At 39.5% G+C, this 18045-nt stretch overlaps 4 protein-coding genes across 4 annotated transcripts; 2 read left to right on the forward strand and 2 right to left on the reverse strand.

The window, feature by feature from the left end:
* Positions 1-2628: 2628 nt before the first annotated feature.
* On the reverse strand, positions 2629-4636 carry LOC130671558 (pre-mRNA-splicing factor Slu7). The gene has a single exon (XM_057475519.1). It carries the CDS (start codon positions 4388-4390, stop codon positions 2690-2692), a length of 1701 nt encoding a protein of 566 aa, XP_057331502.1. The 5' UTR covers positions 4391-4636; the 3' UTR covers positions 2629-2689.
* A 482-nt stretch (positions 4637-5118) lies between these two features.
* Positions 5119-7567, forward strand: LOC130671662 (F-box/LRR-repeat protein 7). The gene is made up of 3 exons (XM_057475706.1): positions 5119-5321; positions 5655-5763; positions 5883-7567. The coding sequence occupies exon 3, from the start codon at positions 5896-5898 to the stop codon at positions 7267-7269; it is 1374 nt and encodes a 457-aa protein (XP_057331689.1). The 5' UTR covers positions 5119-5321; positions 5655-5763; positions 5883-5895; the 3' UTR covers positions 7270-7567.
* Positions 7568-8071: 504 nt separating this feature from the next.
* On the forward strand, positions 8072-11277 carry LOC130670791 (rhomboid-related protein 4-like). The gene is made up of 2 exons (XM_057474317.1): positions 8072-8485; positions 9253-11277. Exons 1-2 carry the CDS (start codon positions 8360-8362, stop codon positions 9871-9873), a joined length of 747 nt encoding a protein of 248 aa, XP_057330300.1. The 5' UTR covers positions 8072-8359; the 3' UTR covers positions 9874-11277.
* Positions 10273-17165, reverse strand: LOC130670789 (anaphase-promoting complex subunit 1). Its single transcript, XM_057474315.1, has 3 exons — positions 17011-17165; positions 11279-16928; positions 10273-11212 (listed from the first exon to the last, which is right to left on the reverse strand). Exons 1-3 carry the CDS (start codon positions 17032-17034, stop codon positions 11022-11024), a joined length of 5865 nt encoding a protein of 1954 aa, XP_057330298.1. The 5' UTR covers positions 17035-17165; the 3' UTR covers positions 10273-11021.
* Between the last annotated feature and the right edge of the window lie 880 nt (positions 17166-18045).

Consider the following 18045-nt stretch of genomic DNA (forward strand, 5'->3'; position numbering starts at 1 on the left):
TTTCTATATTTTCTATAGAATTTCAATGGTATGTCTCTGGGATTTCTCGTAAAAATTTAACTGGTTATAATTTTTATATTTTCTATAGAATTTCTATGGTATGTCTTTGGGATTTCTCGTAAAAATTTAACTGGTTATAATTTTTATATTTTCTATAGAATTTCTATGGTATGTCTCTGGGATTTCTCGTAAAAATTTAACTGGTTATAATTTTTATATTTTCTATAGAATTTCAATGGTATGTCTCTGGGATTTCTCGTAAAAATTTAACTGGTTATAATTTTTATATTTTCTATAGAATTTCAATGGTATGTCTCTGGGATTTCTCGTAAAAATTTAACTGGTGATAATTCTATTTTTTCTATTCAGATGAGATTATATTGTTTATTAGTATGTGTTAAAAAAATTATGTCACTAATTTTACGATTTTATGTTGAAGCTTAAATAATTATAACTCAACTATTCTTTCTAAACATGAATAAGTGAATATTCACTAATTCTGAGTGCCAACCGAACCACTTTTTGAAATTAGTGGTTCGGTTTGCACTTGGCATTAGTAAATCTTCACTTATTTTCACTTATTCATGATTAGAGAGTTATTAGAACTTAATTATTACTGGCCACAAATAGCACTTCTATCTTAATTCAGTACATTCAATATAATCGTTTCATACAAATTAAACTCGTAAAATTCATATATAATTATTACATAACGAGTCATACAAATTTTTTAAACCCAATCAATCCGCCAAAGCACTCACATGATAATGGTAAATTCATAGGGAAAGTCTGTAATACCGACTGTCAGCAAAGCTTAGAAAATTTTACTAAAATGGTCATTCGTATAAAATGTAATTCTGAAGAATTGGCGTTCGTAGTTTGAATATTTCGGAAGCATTGGATTTCTGAAATATTGTCATTCTAAATATTGTTAATTCTTTATTACGAAAGAATGAATATTGTAAATTCTGAGTATGTGTTGATATAAAGATTAGAGATTCGATGTTTTTGACAAGGTGATGATTTGTCATTCTGAATTATGAACCATCTTTATTTTTTACATTCCTAACTGTGAGTTTCTGAAGTTGGTATACTTCTGAAATTTTTACTTTTGACGGTGTGCCTGCAAGCCGGACGGAAGTATTTCAAACTTTTTCGCGGGAAAATTTAAAATCTACTGATGACTTTATGATCCTAAAATTAATAATTTTTGAATTTTTTTTTCTATTAACGACAAGAAAAAATGATTCTGAAGTTAGCAGAAGTAACAATTTTTGAATTTTTTTTTTCAATAAATCAATTGCAAAAAAATAAAATGAAAATATGCACATGTAGAAAATTTAAAAAACTACAGGTGCAATTTTTTGAATATTTTGTTTTTTTTTAAATTTGTCATTTTTTTTCAAATTCAAAAATAATTTGACGTCGGCTAACTTCAGTATCATTAAACGAGTGTGGATGTAGCAGGCATCAAACAAATTTAAAATTATAAATAAATATAGTAAATAATTTTTAAAAAATATTTTGAAAAAATGCACTTATTAATTTCAAAATTTTCTAAATGCGCATTTTTTTTAAATTTAATTTTATTAATTATTAATTTTCAATTTGTCAGATGTCTGCTACATTCACACTCGTATCATCAAGAAAAAAACTAAAAATATGCACATGTAGAAAATTTAAAAAACCACAGGTGCAATTTTTTAAATATTTTGTTTTTTTTAAATTTATCGATTTTTTTCAAATTCAAAAAGTATTCAACGTCGGCTAACTTCAGTATCATCAAGAAAAAAACTAAAAATATGCATGACCCTGAAGTTGACAGAGATTTAAAAATTTTTGAATTTTCATATTTCAACAAATCAATTGCGAAAAAATAAAATAAAAATATGCACGTGTAGAAAATTTTAAAAACTACAGGTGCAATTTTTTCAAATATTTTTTTTTTTTTATGTTTTCGTTTTAAAAAAAATCCAAAAATTATTAGACGTTTGCTAACTTCAGTATCATAAATATGCACATGTAGAAAATTTAAAAAACCACAGGTGCAATTTTTCCAAATATTTTTTTTTTTTAATTATTAGACCTCAGCTAACTTCAGTATCATAACTTTTAATAATAATTGTAGTTAATTAATTAATTACATTTAATATGAAATTTCAAATTTACTTACCAGGAATTTTTAATTATAATTATAATAATAAAAAAATTTTTGAAAAATAATTACAAGTTTTAATTATAAATAATAATACTTAATAAATTGAAAGTTTAAATAATATTAAAAAAAATTATTAAGGACGATCTCAGACTGTGCCCTCCCCCCACTTTTTAAAAATATTCAGCAACTCAACTGTCAGAATTTTTTTAAATTAATCAGTAAAATTTTAATACCGTGGCAGTAAAAAATAATTGAATATTTTTAAAAAGTGCGGGATATAGTCTGAGAATGACAATTATAATTGTAACAGGAAAATAATTACTAATGCTAATTAATAAATATATTTTATCAACAAAATAAAATGATAAATTCATAGGAAAGTAGACAGTAAATCAAAATTTTGACCATAAATTGGACATTTCGTCCCTTAATTGGGACCATGAATTTATCACTTCAAGATCTGCCCATGATTTTAAATTAAATATATTTTATTAACATGATAATAGATGATTACACAGTCCATTAAAAAATTTACAGATTAAATTGTGCCATAGGATCTTCATCATGTTTGCGCTTCATCTGGAAAGCTTCGAGCTCTTCAGCAGTTGGCTCTTTTACTTCATACATCGAATTATACGGTCGTTTCCGCTCATCCATTTTCAACAGTCTATCAACTTCTCTCTGGTGCTCTTCTTCTTTCTCCAACGCGCGTCTCAGTTTCTTTTTATGCTTAAGCTTCTCCTTGTGCCGTTTACGTTTTTCTCTTTTAGCCGAACTCTTACGCTCACTCTTTGATCTTTTATCCTCTTTCTCTTCATCCTTTTCCTTGTCCTCCTCCTCCTCATCCTCCGAAGATGAATCACTCGAACTGGATTCGTCTCTCCGTTTCTTGGATTTACTTTTCTCTTCAACGTCTTTCGTCTCATCCGCTCCAGATCTCGAAGGGATTACCATATTCTGAGCCGCATCAGCAGCAGCTATTCCAGCTTCTCCAGTGCAATAAGAATTTTTAACGTAAGAATGACAGCATTTGAAACCCCACTGTCCCTTGAACCACCAGGAGCCCCAGACAGACGTATGATTATTTATGAAAACGTCTTCTTCGTACTTTGAACGGATCACCTGCTTCTCCTGTCCTTTGATGACCTTCCCACTGCGCGAGTACTCGACGTAGTGCTCAGATTGGGCTGACACCAGGTCGCAGTCCGGCTGTTTCAGATGCTCGTCACCTCCGTACCGGTCAATGATACTAGTCCTGACCTTGTCCTTCAACTCGTCACGTTTCTTATCGTACTCCTGCTTCAGGAGTTCCAGTTTCGTCGGCTCAGCGAGCAAGTGAACGTCAACTCCCTTCTCGTAGGCATCCCAGGCAAACAATTGAGCGTTCGCGTGCATGGTCGTGTCACCAGTGAACCTCACAAAGTTCTCTCCCTGGTAATCCACCTCGACATTCTTTCCAGCATAGGGATCATCTCTCATAGATCGGGTCTTAGGGTCATAGTAAGCGGAGTTTGGATCCAAGTTCCTCAAATACTTGGCAGTGTCCTCACGGATACGCAGATTACGCACAGTGATCCGCTGCTTGGAATCAACTTTAGTACCAGGCATGTCAACTTCATCGACATACTTGTCCTCGTCTTTGTCGGAATCCTGGCCGCCGTCGTCTTCCCCGGTGTTTAATTTCTCCGCGCGGATTTGTCTCTTGGCATCCTCGATTTTCTGGTACTCCTCGACGATGGCGCGATGCTCTGCTGGATCATAACCTGCCCAGCGATCGCGTTTCCCGTCGTAGTCTGTGGACAAGGTCGGCTGCGCGAAACTGTTGGGCGCGATGTCTTTGTTAGTCCAACGCGCGCCGACTTTTCTAGGTCTGTCGAAACAGTCCTTCTTCTTGTGATCCTCGGCCCCGCAGTTTTCACAGGAACCAGGTTTCCATTTCTTAGCAACTTTTGTAGTGTCAACACCTCGGCGATACCAATCGTCGATGCCGCTCAGAGTCTTTTGCTTCTCTGGCTGAGGACGCTGATGCTTCAAAGTGGGACCAGTTGACCCAAAATACCAGGGTGTTGCGCTGATGTACTGAGGAATGTGTGGATTAATATCTTTACCTTCTTCATCAACAGCAGCTGGAGCTGTACCAGCTTTTCGCGCTTCTTCTAACTCCTTGGCTTTTCTCCAGTCCTCGCGACTTTTCTTTTTGGGCACCAGCTCCTCCTCCTCCTTCCCCGCCATCGTTTTTCCAACCTGGGTATCAATTTTGAATAAATATATTTATACTTTGTCACAAATAAAAATAAATTAATTTTTTTTTAACTAAAACTAAACACTGTTTTTAATTTTTTTTAACACCAGCCAATAATTAAAGTCTTAATTAATTAATTATTAATGTAATTCTTTACTAAATTATTAATAGAACGTTTAATATCGTTTACTATTATTTTTACGTAAAATAACAAACTCAGCTGTTGTTCCGCGGCGCCATTTTAAAATTACGTATGCGCGCGCAATATTTCAAGTGGCGGGAATTCAAATTATTTTCAAAAACTAAAGTAATATGACAGCTCCGATCACTTCGTTGTTATTTTATAAATAATTTATAAAATGCAAGTCATATATTACAAATACATATATATATGTATATATACATATATAAGATTTAAAATATCAAATACCCAAATTAAGTATTTAATTATAACTAATAATTAAAACAAATTAAATCAGCCATTAGCTGATGGAAAAAAATTATGAAGTCCAGTTTTTATATATTAATATATATAAATATATGATTAATTAAAGTAGTTTGTAAAAAATAAAAATGAAAAACGTCCTTAGCCACTGGGTAATTTATCGACTTGCAGGCGCATGCGCATGAGTCCCTTCGGGCCCCTTATTTCTGACAGTGATGGTGGGGGAAGTAAAAGTATTGGTCTTTGTCTCTGTCTCTGTCCAGCATTGAACTTCTTGGGACTTAAGATCAAGACTCGAGCAATCCAGCAAATCCCCTCTACACAATATATTATATTATACATCCATACCCACCATCGCACATCCTGATCGGGTCAAATCGTAGCGGAGATCGGCTCAGCCCGATAAGTGACCCAACCAGCGCAAGGCTTAAGCAGTGGGACCAGACCCAACCACCAACACACCAATACTATACCAGGTACCACTTATTTGTATATATTATCAGTACTAAGTCTAAGTACTATACCAAGTCCCAGTCTGAGTATTGAGAGTATTGGGTATTGAGTGAACGAAACCATTAGTGAAAGACAAACAGACTGACAGAGTAGAGTAGAGTACGAACTACAAACAAATACTTAAATATCATCAACGTGATGATAAGTTAATTGCCCATTGTTGGGCCCAGAGCTTTAACACCCAGCATACTCTTGTAATTACAATATTGAGCGAAGAGTTACCACAACTATACACAATATTACTGTACCATATTAATGTAACCAACCACCAAGGAATTTAAAGACTCGCATTCCAGATCCAGCTGCGAGGTATTTGGAATGCAAGATCAAGATGGTGGTAACTATAAAACTTATATCCGATTATGTCATAAACTTCTGATCATCATTCACGTCAACGTAATCCAGGTAAATAATAATTACTATTATTATTTTTATTGATCACCAATTAGTCTAGTGATCAAATAATAAATTTTTAGTGAGTAATTAAATTCAGGAGTTTCTAAAATATTTAAAATCCAATGTAGGTCGGAGAATGGAATGGATAACTCTTGCCCTTTACTATTTAACTCGTTCGGGGACTCAATCACCGATCATACAATCAATCAGCAGCTACAGAAACTGTCTCTGTACTCTCCGACGTCTGATTCAATTGACTTGGGATACCATACGCTCGATAACAATCCATGCAGGTCTTCGTCTTCGCCGTCAATCATCACTAATGTTAATCAACCTCGCGAGCTTAGGCATCATCACCATCATCAACATCAGCAGCAGCAGCAGCAGCAGCACCACCAGCACAAGCAGCTCTACAAACGCATTACAAACCCAACACTTTGCCAGCTGGACGACGCAATTCTCCTGAAAATATTCAGCTGGCTGAGTACTCGCGAGCGATGTACTCTGGCTCAGACATGTCGCCGTCTGTGGGAGATCGCGTGGCACCCGTCGCTCTGGAAGGAAGTGGAGATACGGTATCCCCAGAATGCGACCACCGCATTGAGATCAATCGCGAGACGAGGCTGTCACTCTGGTATACGTCGACTGGTGGTTGAGGGAGCGACCGGGTTCTCTGGACTCTTTTCCATGCTGCCGTTCGCCAGCTTGACGTCACTGGTGCTGCGTCACTCGAGACGGGTCACTGATCCCAACGTCACGACCATTCTGGACAACTGTGTCCATCTGAAAGAGCTGGATCTCACTGGATGCGTGAATGTCACTCGCGCGTACTCCCATGTCGGCTCGACCCAACTGGAATCTCTGGACCTGAGCGATTGCCACGGAGTCGATGACTCGGGGCTGGTGCTGACCCTGTCCCAGATGCCTCAGCTGACGTTCCTTTATCTGAGACGGTGCATTCGCATCACCGACGCCAGCTTGATATCGATCGCCAGCTACTGCACGTGTCTCAGACAGCTCTCGGTGTCTGACTGCACCCGGATAACCGATTACGGGGTCAGAGAACTCGCTGCCCGACTCGGTCCCTCACTCAGATACTTCTCTGTCGGAAAATGTGATCGTGTGTCGGACGCTGGGCTGCTGGTTGTCGCGAGACACTGCTACAAATTGAGATACTTGAATGCGCGAGGCTGTGAAGCGCTCAGTGATATCGCGACCTGTGCCCTGGCACGCGGATGTCCAAGATTACGAGCACTGGACCTCGGCAAGTGTGATATAGGGGATCCAACTCTGGAAGCTCTCTCTACAGGATGCCCTAATCTTAAAAAATTATCGTTATGCGGCTGTGAGAGGGTCACGGACGCGGGTCTCGAAGCTCTCGCGTACTACGTCCGCGGGCTGAGACAACTCAACATCGGGGAGTGCACCAGAGTCACTAAGCTCGGGTACCGCGCTGTCAAAAGCTACTGCAGGAGATGCGTTATCGAGCACACGAACCCCGGGTTCTCAAGCTGATTTTCTTAGCCGCTTAATTTTGCTAATATTTTTTTTTATTTATTAACAATTTATTATTTGGGATGTTTTCGGCTGTACAATTTTTAATTGCCTGCCTTAGCAAAAATATATATATATATTTTATATATTTATTTAGATTAATTTTTTTAATCGTTTTAAATAACATGGTAATTTTATTGATTTATCAGTTTTAATATTTAATTAACATTAGCGCGTAAATATAAATTTTATTGTAATTAATTTTTGTATTGTTTTTAATGTTAATAATTATTAAAAATAAATTTAATTTACATTAGTATTTTTTTTTTATTTTAGTAATTTATCGTAAAATTTTAGTGTTAATTTAAAAACTTTTAAAAACTCCCTCCATATCCTCAATAATTCAAATTTAAATTTTAAATTTAATTGCCCGCCATTTTGTTTCATTCAAAAAATTTATAAAAATTGTTTATATTTTCATAATTTTCTTCGATTAAAAAAAAAAAACATAGAATTTTTTTTTTATTTTAACCAAAAATTGATTGCAAATTTAAAAAATCAAAATTTTGATTTAATTTAAAAATTTTTAAAAAATCGTCTTCGGGTAAAATTTAAAATTGGTTATAAAAAAAAATTTTAGCGCCATTTTGTTTAAAATTTTTAAAAACCATCAAAATTTTTTTCCCGCGTAAAAATTCAAATTCATAATTATTTAAAAATATTTTTAAATTCGACGCGCAAAAAGCAATTATTGCATCAGTAACAAAATGAAATATTTAAATTAAACAATTTCGCAAGTACGCAAGCGTCTGGAAAGTGATTGGGCCACGTGGTTATTGAAAACATCAAAATAACCTTTACACTCATAACAATAAAGTCAGTAAATTTAAATTTCTCGTACTCAGTTCTTCTAGATCAAAATTCTAGATCCTTCCTCTCATGATCACTCATTAAAAAATCGCAAGTCATTTATAAAATAAAAATTCAACCGTCAGATTTATCCAGCTGTCATAAATACGAGCATCAAGTGTCAGTTTGTGTTTGATAGTTTCCACTAAAAACAATTAAATGTTCAAGTGACAATAACAGTAAATTAAAAAAAAGGTTAAACATGAGTCGTAATGTACGAAGAAGACAACCAGGTCTAGAGTATGGACTCTATTTACTAGGCATGCAAGCTGTCAATTATGGCGTTGATAAAATTCCACCTGTTACACTTCTGGGAGTCATAGTCCAGGTATTTAAATATTCAAATATTTAATTGTGTCAAGAATTCAAACTGATCCCTGATTAAAAAAGTGAATTGAAAAGTATTGAAAAAGATGAGAAATAAATCCTTTCGAATACTTTCTATACCCCAAGGTTTTCATTTTGACATAAAATGAAATGATACTGAAGTTAGCTGACGTCTAATAATTTTTGGATTTTTTTTTAGACGATAAAAAATTTAAAAAAAAATATTTGAAAAAATTGCACATATAGTTTTTTAAATTTTCTGCATGTGCATATTTTTATTTTTATTTTTTTTTTAAATTAAGTCATTGAAACAAAAATTCAGAAATTTTTAAATGTCTGCTAACTTCAGGATCATAAAATGAATACTTTTCAATTCCAAAATAATAAAAGAATTTCTGAACTTCCGAGGAATTGAAAAAGATTCAAATGAATTGATATTTTTAATCTTTCTGAATCCTTCTCAATACCTAAATAATCCGACATTTCGGATCAAGTGTGGAATTGAAAAAGATTGAAATGAATTGAAATTTTTGAATCTTTCTGAATCCTTCTCAATTCTCAATTCTTTTCAATACTTTCGAATTCCACTTTGGAATTGTAAAGTATTCAAACGATCGAAATTTCAATTCCATTCAATACTTTCCAAAACCGCCGAGGGATTGAAAAGAATTGAAATAATTTTCAATACTTTTCAATTCACTTTTTTAATCAGGGATTGTCTTATCATGACTTATCCATCACTGATTACATTTTTTAAAAATATTCTAGGCACTGTTGTACATAGGAATGATCCAAGTCCCCTGGAACTCTGAAGACGTCTGCATATCAGCAGTAAAAATCATCAAGTACAAAGACTGGCGGTCATTTATTTTTTCAAACTTTGAACATGGCTCGGACATGCATCTGTACTACAACATGGTCTCGTTTATATTCAAAGGAGCTTATCTGGAGCCGATGTACTCGTCAGCAAACTTTGGAATACTCCTGGGAATTTTATCACTTGGCTGCAGCGGGATGTACGTATTCCTGTCCTGGTTGCTGATGCAAATAACGGCTGACTATTCGTACTATACGACTTGCGCGATTGGCTTCTCGGCGGTTCTCTTCGCGCTGAAAGTGATCGTCGTCTGCGAGGAACGAGACCGGTTGCATGACGTAGGAGGGTTCCGAGTGCCCAGTAAGTTCGCGGTGTGGGCAGAGCTGGTGCTGATTCACCTCCTGGTGCCCAACGCGTCCTTCGTTGGCCATCTCGGGGGAATTCTCGTCGGCTGTATTTACTGTTACTCATTTCTGGGAGCTATTATTGATAGCAAAATAAATATGATTACGGGCAGGCCTATTGTTCATGAAGAAGCGTTTTATAGGAGACGATCTTCGTTATTTTTTTGATTACTAGCGAGGAGAAGATTTTCATACTTAAATATTTATTAATAAAATATTTGAAAGACTGTTTTATAGATTTTTTTTTAATATAAAATTTAGGTATTTACAGATGACTCGATTAAAAAATTACTTTGGTAATTTATTATAATTTATAATACTTGCATTATTTTTAGATTTATAATTACGTAAGAAAAAGTTCTAGCCCACGGTAGTGATGAGCAGAAAATTTCCGTTGAAATGAGTACCCACAAGTCTGACTTATATTAACTTTTCAAAAGTCGTATAAGTTGGACATATTTTTTCAAATTAAATTTTTTTGATATTTTCAACTTGAGATTCATTAAGATCAGGAATTTTCCATCAAAATGAGTACCCACAAGCCTGACTTATTTTAACTTTTCAAAAGTCGTATAAGTTGGACATATTTTTTCAAATTAAATTTTTTTGATATATTCAACTTGAGATTCATTAAGATCAGGAAATTTCCATCAAAATGAGTACCCACAAGTCTGACTTTTTTTAACTTTTCAAAAGTCGTATAAGTTAGACATATTTTTTCAAATTAAATTTTTTTGATATTTTCAACTTGAGATTCATTAAGATCAGGAATTTTCCATCAAAATGAGTACCCACAAGTCTGACTTATTTTAACTTTTCAAAAGTCGTATAAGTTGGACATATTTTTTCAAATTAAATTTTTTTGATATATTCAACTTGAGATTCATTAAGATCAGGAAATTTCCATCAAAATGAGTACCCACAAGTCTGACTTTTTTTAACTTTTCAAAAGTCGTATAAGTTGGACATATTTTTTCAAATTAAATTTTTTTGATATTTTCAACTTCAGAGTCATTAAGATCAGGAAATTTCCATCAAAATGAGTACCCACAAGCCTGACTCATTTAAATTTTCAAAACTCGTATAAGTTGGGCATATTTATTTTTAAATTAAATTTTTTTGATATTTTCAACTTGAGATTCATCAAGATCAGGAAATTTCCATTAAAATGAGTACCAACATGACCTACTTGTCTTCCATACCTCAAAAGTCGTTCAAATTGGACATATTCATTTTTAATCTCCAAAAAATTTTCTGTAGACTAGAACTTCCTCAAAAAAAAAAAAAACTAAGTAAACTTACTTATTTATTATAAATTAATTTATTGACGGAAAACGCTGTATGCGTTGTAATAAATTTTGAATAATTGGATTAATATCACTATCATAAATTAAACGATGCGGTATATCAAAGTATGTACAGTAAGCGCTAAATTTTCTTAGTGTCGTATCATTACTCCTGTCAATCGTTCCACTAGTCCGATAACTTTCTATCAATGGTTTTACTTCTGTAAAAAAAAATTTATATATATTTAATAAAATGAATGAATAGCAATTAGCAATCAATTCCTTACCATGTTCCCAAGAATCAATTATCAGAGCAAGTCGTTGCTGAATGGCCAAGACACTCTCGACACTCAGCAGCGCACGGGCCTGTTGGTTTTTCAGCAGCGTATAAGAAGTGATGAGTTTTATCTGCCAGACAAGATGAGCATCCGGAGTCTTCTCGATGGCCTCAATACTCTTGTAGATATTTGCCCAGAGCGGGAGGAAGCTGACCTTGTCCTTGACAACACACTCGTAGACAATAATAGCCAGGGTCTGGAGAAAATGTTTCTCCGCGTACTTGAAGTCTTGATGAAGATCAAAATTAACGGAGTGCTCGTGCATCTTGACAGTCGACGTATCGCTGACGTCCATTTTCTCAGCAGAAGACTCCGGGTCATCTTTCTGCCGTCGACGAACGCGCTTCCGTTTGGGCTTGGGTTCAATCTGTGGTTGCAAAAAATACTTGACGATATTGAGGACAGTCCGGTCGTTGGTGAAGGAGGTGATGAATTCCTGCCTCGCAGCCCAGGGGATCACGTCCTCGGTGGTCAGCGTCTGCGCGACGAGGCTCCGGAATCCGTGGGGGTCCTCGATGTACGACAGACATCCGGCTTTTTGTTTGACATCCAGCGAGTCGCATTTATTCAGCATTCCCTCGAGCAGCCTCCAGTTGTGTCCGCGTTCGAAGATTATTTCCCAGTACCTCTCGTCCTTCAGCTCGACCTTCTGGAGACTCTCCAGCTGCGGAAGCAGACACGGCGCCTTGAGCACGGTCTCTTGACCTCTTGCGAGCTTGTCAGTCTTGAAGGTCAACTTGACCGTAGCGTAGCAGTACTGCTTGCTGTCAATATCTCGGGGTAAAACCAATCTCGGCTGCGCGGCGAGGACGTAGAGATGCCTGAGTGCTTGCAGGTGGTACCGGTTGTCGTTGCTGTGGGTCGGGAATTTTGGGAAGAGCGAAATGATCAGCGCAGCTACGGCATTTGGGCTATTGGAGAGTGTGTAACGACCTCCGCCAAGGAACGTCAGTCCCAGCGCCATGTGCGTCGCTAAATGTGACCCATAAGTGACGACACTGCTGGCGGGTCCAACTCGTGTTCTTATTTGTCTGCAGACTCTCATGATGTCTAGATTACCGGTACCGGCCATCACCACGGCAGCTGATAGCAGAGTTACGTTCAAACAAGTTTCTATTGTCGATTTACCTGCTAGCTCTCCGATAGATTTGTGCGACAGGGCTGTGAACATCTGGGTGTAATTAAAAAGAGTCTTGAAGGCATTCTCGTTGGCAGTTCCCGCGTACTTAAGTCCTAGAGCCATACAGGCACCGGCGATTATGTTGCAGTAGGCCTGGTTCATTGTCTCCAAGTCAACGTGCTGAGTTATTTCCGGTGTTGGCTTCTGGAGACGATACTTGTAGACAATGTCGGGCACGTGACTGGACACCCAGGCTTTGGTAGGCTCGATCTCGTCCCAAAGGATCAGAGAATGCGCCAGGATGCGCAGCATCAGGAGATCGGGTCGCACAAAGTCTAGAAGATACTGAGTTTCGGGTGCGCGCATCCATTCGGCAACCGCGCGGTTCTTTGAATTGAAATACATGAGACCTAGTGCTATCGTTGCTCCAGGACTTGTTACATCCGTGTTTATTGAATCTCCTTCACGTATCTGGTAACTTGGTGACTTGTATTTTTCTTTTTGCGCTCCAGTAAACGGCCGGACGTTACCACCGACCATGTAGTAGTGCAAAGTATCCGGAATGCTGCTCAAATCAGCGCCACCACCGCGTCCGAGGACTACGAGACCCAGAGCAAGACCAGCAGCGAGAGAATAAGACTCCCGGTCAACGCAATTCTTCATCTCCGGACCTGGGGGTCGGCCTATTTCGGAGAGCAGAGCGTGGGCGATGTGCCGGTGACCTGTTCCTTCATAGACCAACCCAACCCCCATCAACGCGGCGACCTGAACGTTTTGCTGGACGTTCAATTCGATGCTGGTGGGCGGCAGAAGTGTCTCGACGTGCAGAGACAGCAGTTTAGTCATCGACACGTCCATGGTACCGCGATGAGTCGCTGATAGACCTAGCAGAAGTCCTACGTTTGTTGTCTCATGACATTCCACCAGGTACTCGTAGGTACTGAAGGGCGCGAGCTTCTTCAGGTGTCCGTTGAGTCCCAGAGCCATCAGGAAGCCGGAATGTTCGATGCCGCACTCACTCTGCTGCTGTTTGTTGTAAACAATCCAGGTCGAGTCGATGTCCGAGGCGTCAGGGTGAATACGAAGACCCGCAGCGACTCCGTTGTGGAACAGCGGCCACAGGTTCATGTTGGGCGGGACATCGATGTGACACAACTCGATGGTGGTGCCGCGCAGAGCCGTCTTCCCGGTCAAGCAGAGCCTGGGGATCGGCAGCTGCTCAGTGATGATCGGAGTTGATGTTCTGAGAGTAAACATTCCTCTGGCAACGGGCAGCGCCATCGTACGCGAGCACACCGCACACAGATGACGTTCCTGCTCTTCAATGAACTCGTGGTCGCTTACTTCAGGTCTCTGGGTGATTGCTATGCGCACAGGCTTTGATGAATTCAGCATCCGACGCAGCTCAGCCACCCTGTGGTCTTTGTTGAAACGCAGCTTCAAAATGGTGTCGTCGAAACTCATGCCATCGTCTTGCTCGGGGTCTCTTATAGGACAGACTCCAGTAGTTTCGTCATCGGCTTTTGTCGAGCTCGAATGTTTCTCCAGGGCGGCAAGATCTTGACGATCTACCAGTTCGTAAGCTGCAGCGGGCCAATTTGAAGGCGGGAGTTCGCGGCATCTGTACATTACGTCTCTCAGAAGAATTGAGACACCTGGTGGTAAAATATCAAGATCCTTTTTGTCCAATCCCATCTCGTGGAAGAGCAAAACAATTCGGTCAGCAACTGGTCTCTCAACTCGACAAACTTCTTTGTCTTTGTCTTTGCCAGAGTCCTGGTAATCAATTCTGCTGCCAATTGGAGTCACCGTCTTGATAAATTTGTCAAGGTCAATGTTACTGACTCGGAACTCCGCGGCCAGGAGCGCGATCAGCGAAATCACGGTCTTGGTACGCGGGTTCACGCGGACTAGATGCGGATAAGCTGGGACTGGTACGTCTTTGAGAAGACTGTTGAGAGTATTGAAGACACTGGGGGGCTTCTCCGGCACATAACTGGGCCACGTGATTTTAGCCAAGTCCTGCTCGGTCATCTGCGAAGGTTCCTTGGATTTGGAACAGTGGGTAGGATAATCCAGGAAGTAGTGGTACGAGTACCAAGTGAATTTCAAGTCTCTGCTGAGGTGATCTAACAACTGGGCCAGCAGCGGAAGACTTTGTCCCATCACGCTGCAGAGTTTTAGTTCCTCGTAGAGTAAATGCAGGGCGAAGAGGACAACTGGCAATTGTGGGAATAAAATAGCCGAGGTGGTCATCTTTCCTCGCTCGATTTTCTTCTCAGCTTTCGGCTTCCGGATCTCTTCAGCGCCCTGGTTAAATTTAGTTAAGTGCAGTACGTTTTCTAAGAAAAACTGCGACTTTTTGTGCTCCTCCGAGTTCAAAATGTAGAGCCAGTCTTCATCAGACCCGCAGTTGCTTGTCTTGGGCTTCTTTGGGACCACTATCGGGCTATTTTTACCCGTAGAATCGTCATCGTTCTTGCGTACCAGTTGGAGCTTATCAACGTCGTAGCCCATCAGCGTCAGCAGAGTCACGATAAACAGCTGCCACTCCTGCTCTATCGTAAAATCTTGAGGTCCAGGTGCGTTTCGCGCTCCGTACCACTTTACCAGCAAGTGCATAGCGAGATCCCGCTGGAGAACCGACTTCAGGACATGTAGGCATTGTCTCACTAACGAGGAACTGCTCGACTTCGGCAACGCGATGCGGTAAAATAATTTGTTGCCATACTCTAGAGTTATTTGATTGCCTACCGCGTCTTTTAGACCCACGAGACCCGCGTCGATGCTGTCGAGTATCGGCGGACGTACACAGGCGCCAACTGGACTCAGAGTGTGCAAGGCCTCCTCGAATTTAACATCCGCAGCGATGTTCTGCGATATCATGGAGCTTCTGCGAGGGAACGGCGAGCTGAGTCGAGCACCGGGATTCATGAAGTAGTTGCAGCCCGCGGGAACTGTGCTGGTGATGTGGACTTTCCCGACACACGTGACACCCGAGTAGAGAGTAACTCCATCGGACAAATCGATCGTCGCGATCATGTTCAATGCCGTGAGAGTGACTGCGTCCTTGGCAGCGATGCTGGTGGACATCCCGAAGATAATCTGCTGCTGCTTGTTCGTCTTCTCCATTCTCACGAGGAACAACTGGGTCTTGGAAGGCACCAGGTACCCCAAGTAACTCTGCCCGACTAGATCAGTTGTCAGGAAGACTTTGGATGCTTTATCAGCAGCTCGGTCAATTTCCTTGGATGTGGTCTCCGTCCAGACGTGCTCTAGGCAAATTTCCGGGTAGAGAGGCTTGCTGGAGACCATTGGAGCCTCCGGTAGAAGCATACTGTTGCAGCTGCTGGGGTTGTGCTGCGAATGACACATCATCGTGGCCATTACCGTCTGGTGAAGACGATTCTGGTGCATAGACCCACCAGCTAGAGGCGAGAACGTGTGCGTGGGCGATTGGCAACGCGATATCGTGGCCATGGGGCTTTGAGAACGCGAGTGCGTGGTCTGGTGAACTTGCGCCGGCGACGCGCCTCCACCTGAGCAAGAGGTCGTGTAAGAAGTACCCCGGGAACCAAAAGGACTGCTGGAGATGCCCATTCCCACTCCTAGGCCACTCAGTTGAGGATTCGGAAGCCCGAACATGCTCACTGACTTCTGGTTGCTTCTGTTGGCAGAGCCGGCATGCAAAGGCGACGCGTGGGTGGCGTTCATTAAACTGGCAGTCACATCGTAGACCACTTGACGTTCCTCCAGTGAAGACTTCCTGATCTTGTAGACGGAGTGCAGACCTGTCTTGGTGTCATAGATCACCGCCAAGGAAGGCTCCGAGCTGGTAAAAATAACTTTTAGATTTGTGTCGCGGATGTAGCTGACCCCGCCGTGCTTTATCAGCACTGGACATATTTCGTCCAGAGGATGAGTCAGCGAGTAAGCGGTCGGCAAACTTTCCTCTGATGGTTTTGCCGAGGATTTTTCCATGAGGATCCCGTACTTTGTTGGCCAGACCGCTGACACTTTAAACTGGAGACTCGTCATGTAGTCCTCGCCTTCTGGAGTAAAGACCCTCAGGGTGTGGGTGTCCAGTAAGCAAATACACTCGACTGTCTGGTCATTGCTGATGTCATCCGCATCTTTGTTTTTATTCTGGTCAATCAAGTTCGGGGTCGTCGTGCAAAACCTACACCACAACGCGTGTTTAATATCTGACTCCAGACAAAAGGACTTCTGGAGAACGCGCGTCAACGGCGCACCCTGGGTGTGCACTGCGACCTTCCCGGAACAATAGAGTTCCTCTTCCCCGCAAACTTCATTCTCTCTGACAATCCAAAATTCTTTCGGCGACTTTTCTGATATGTTCACTTGACTGAACTTCTGCAGCAGTGCGCTGTCTTGCGTACCAGGTGCCTGGGAGTTCAGGTGGTGGATCACAGGACCAGGGTGCCGCTGGTATGTCTGTCGCCCACCTGGTGTGAATTCCTGGGGAAAAAAAATTACACTCAATCATGTGGACAATTTTATTTATTGTTTAAATTTTTAGTAGGAAAATAAATTATATTACCAGTGGATCTGATGCGGCAATCATTATTTCCTCGGTTTCATCCAGATTTGCAGATATTTAAATAATAAAGCCGTGGTAAATTTTATTTATGATATTTTACAATTAATTATACTATTTTTACGCAGGTTTATTATTTGTTTGTTTATCTCTTTTAGTCTGGCAAACTTAGAGGTTACTTTTAAAATTTATTTGCGCGCGCACTGAAAATTAGCGGGAGTTTTAAATAAATTCAAAAGTGTAAGGTCGCATTCGGAAATGCTCTAGCTCTAGCCAAGCGTTGCCATAATTAATATAATTATTGACACAAATAATTTTTTATAAAATTATTAAATTTCAATTTTGAAATTTCGCGCGAAGTTGGCAATTTAAATTAAATCCCCAAGTGTATTGGGGCACCCTTTTGCAAATTATTTCCCCACCAAAGTTTTTTCAAACACTCAAGTGTTTGTTTTTTAATTTTTTAAATATTTTTCTATCATATTCTGCCGCCATTTTATTTTGACGTACGATTTTCAATTTTTCTCCCATTTCTAATAAATTATTTTTCGAATATGTAAATTTACCGCGCGTCATAAAAATAACTAATAAATTATTGATGGAAATAAAAATTTTCGAGCATAGTTTAATCTGATTAATATAATTATTGATACATATAAATTTTAATGAGATTGTAAAATTTTCATTTTTAAATTTCGCGCCAAGTTGGCGCTACTGCGCGTCACTGTATTCGACGTTCAAATTTTTGCTAAAGTGGGGGCAGTCGATGAATCGCAAAATCGATTGCTTTTTATCAACTGACGGTTCGATAGCAGCAGTTAGTATCATCGAAAATGGCAGTAGTAGTCCAGATCCTCCTTTACGTTTGAATTGAAACACAGTATTGTAGTTGCGTCGTGTAATTGTCCATAAAATTCGTTGCTCATAGTTATTGTTTAATTAAAATGTCCAGTGTTTGTAAAATTTAAATTGTGGAAAGTGTCTGTGGTGTCGTTAAGTGTTGAGTGTTCAGTGCTAGTGTAAAGTGTTGCGAATTGC

This window comes from Microplitis mediator, chromosome 7 (genome assembly GCF_029852145.1).
Source record: "Microplitis mediator isolate UGA2020A chromosome 7, iyMicMedi2.1, whole genome shotgun sequence".
NCBI classification, from domain to species: domain Eukaryota; kingdom Metazoa; phylum Arthropoda; class Insecta; order Hymenoptera; family Braconidae; genus Microplitis; species Microplitis mediator.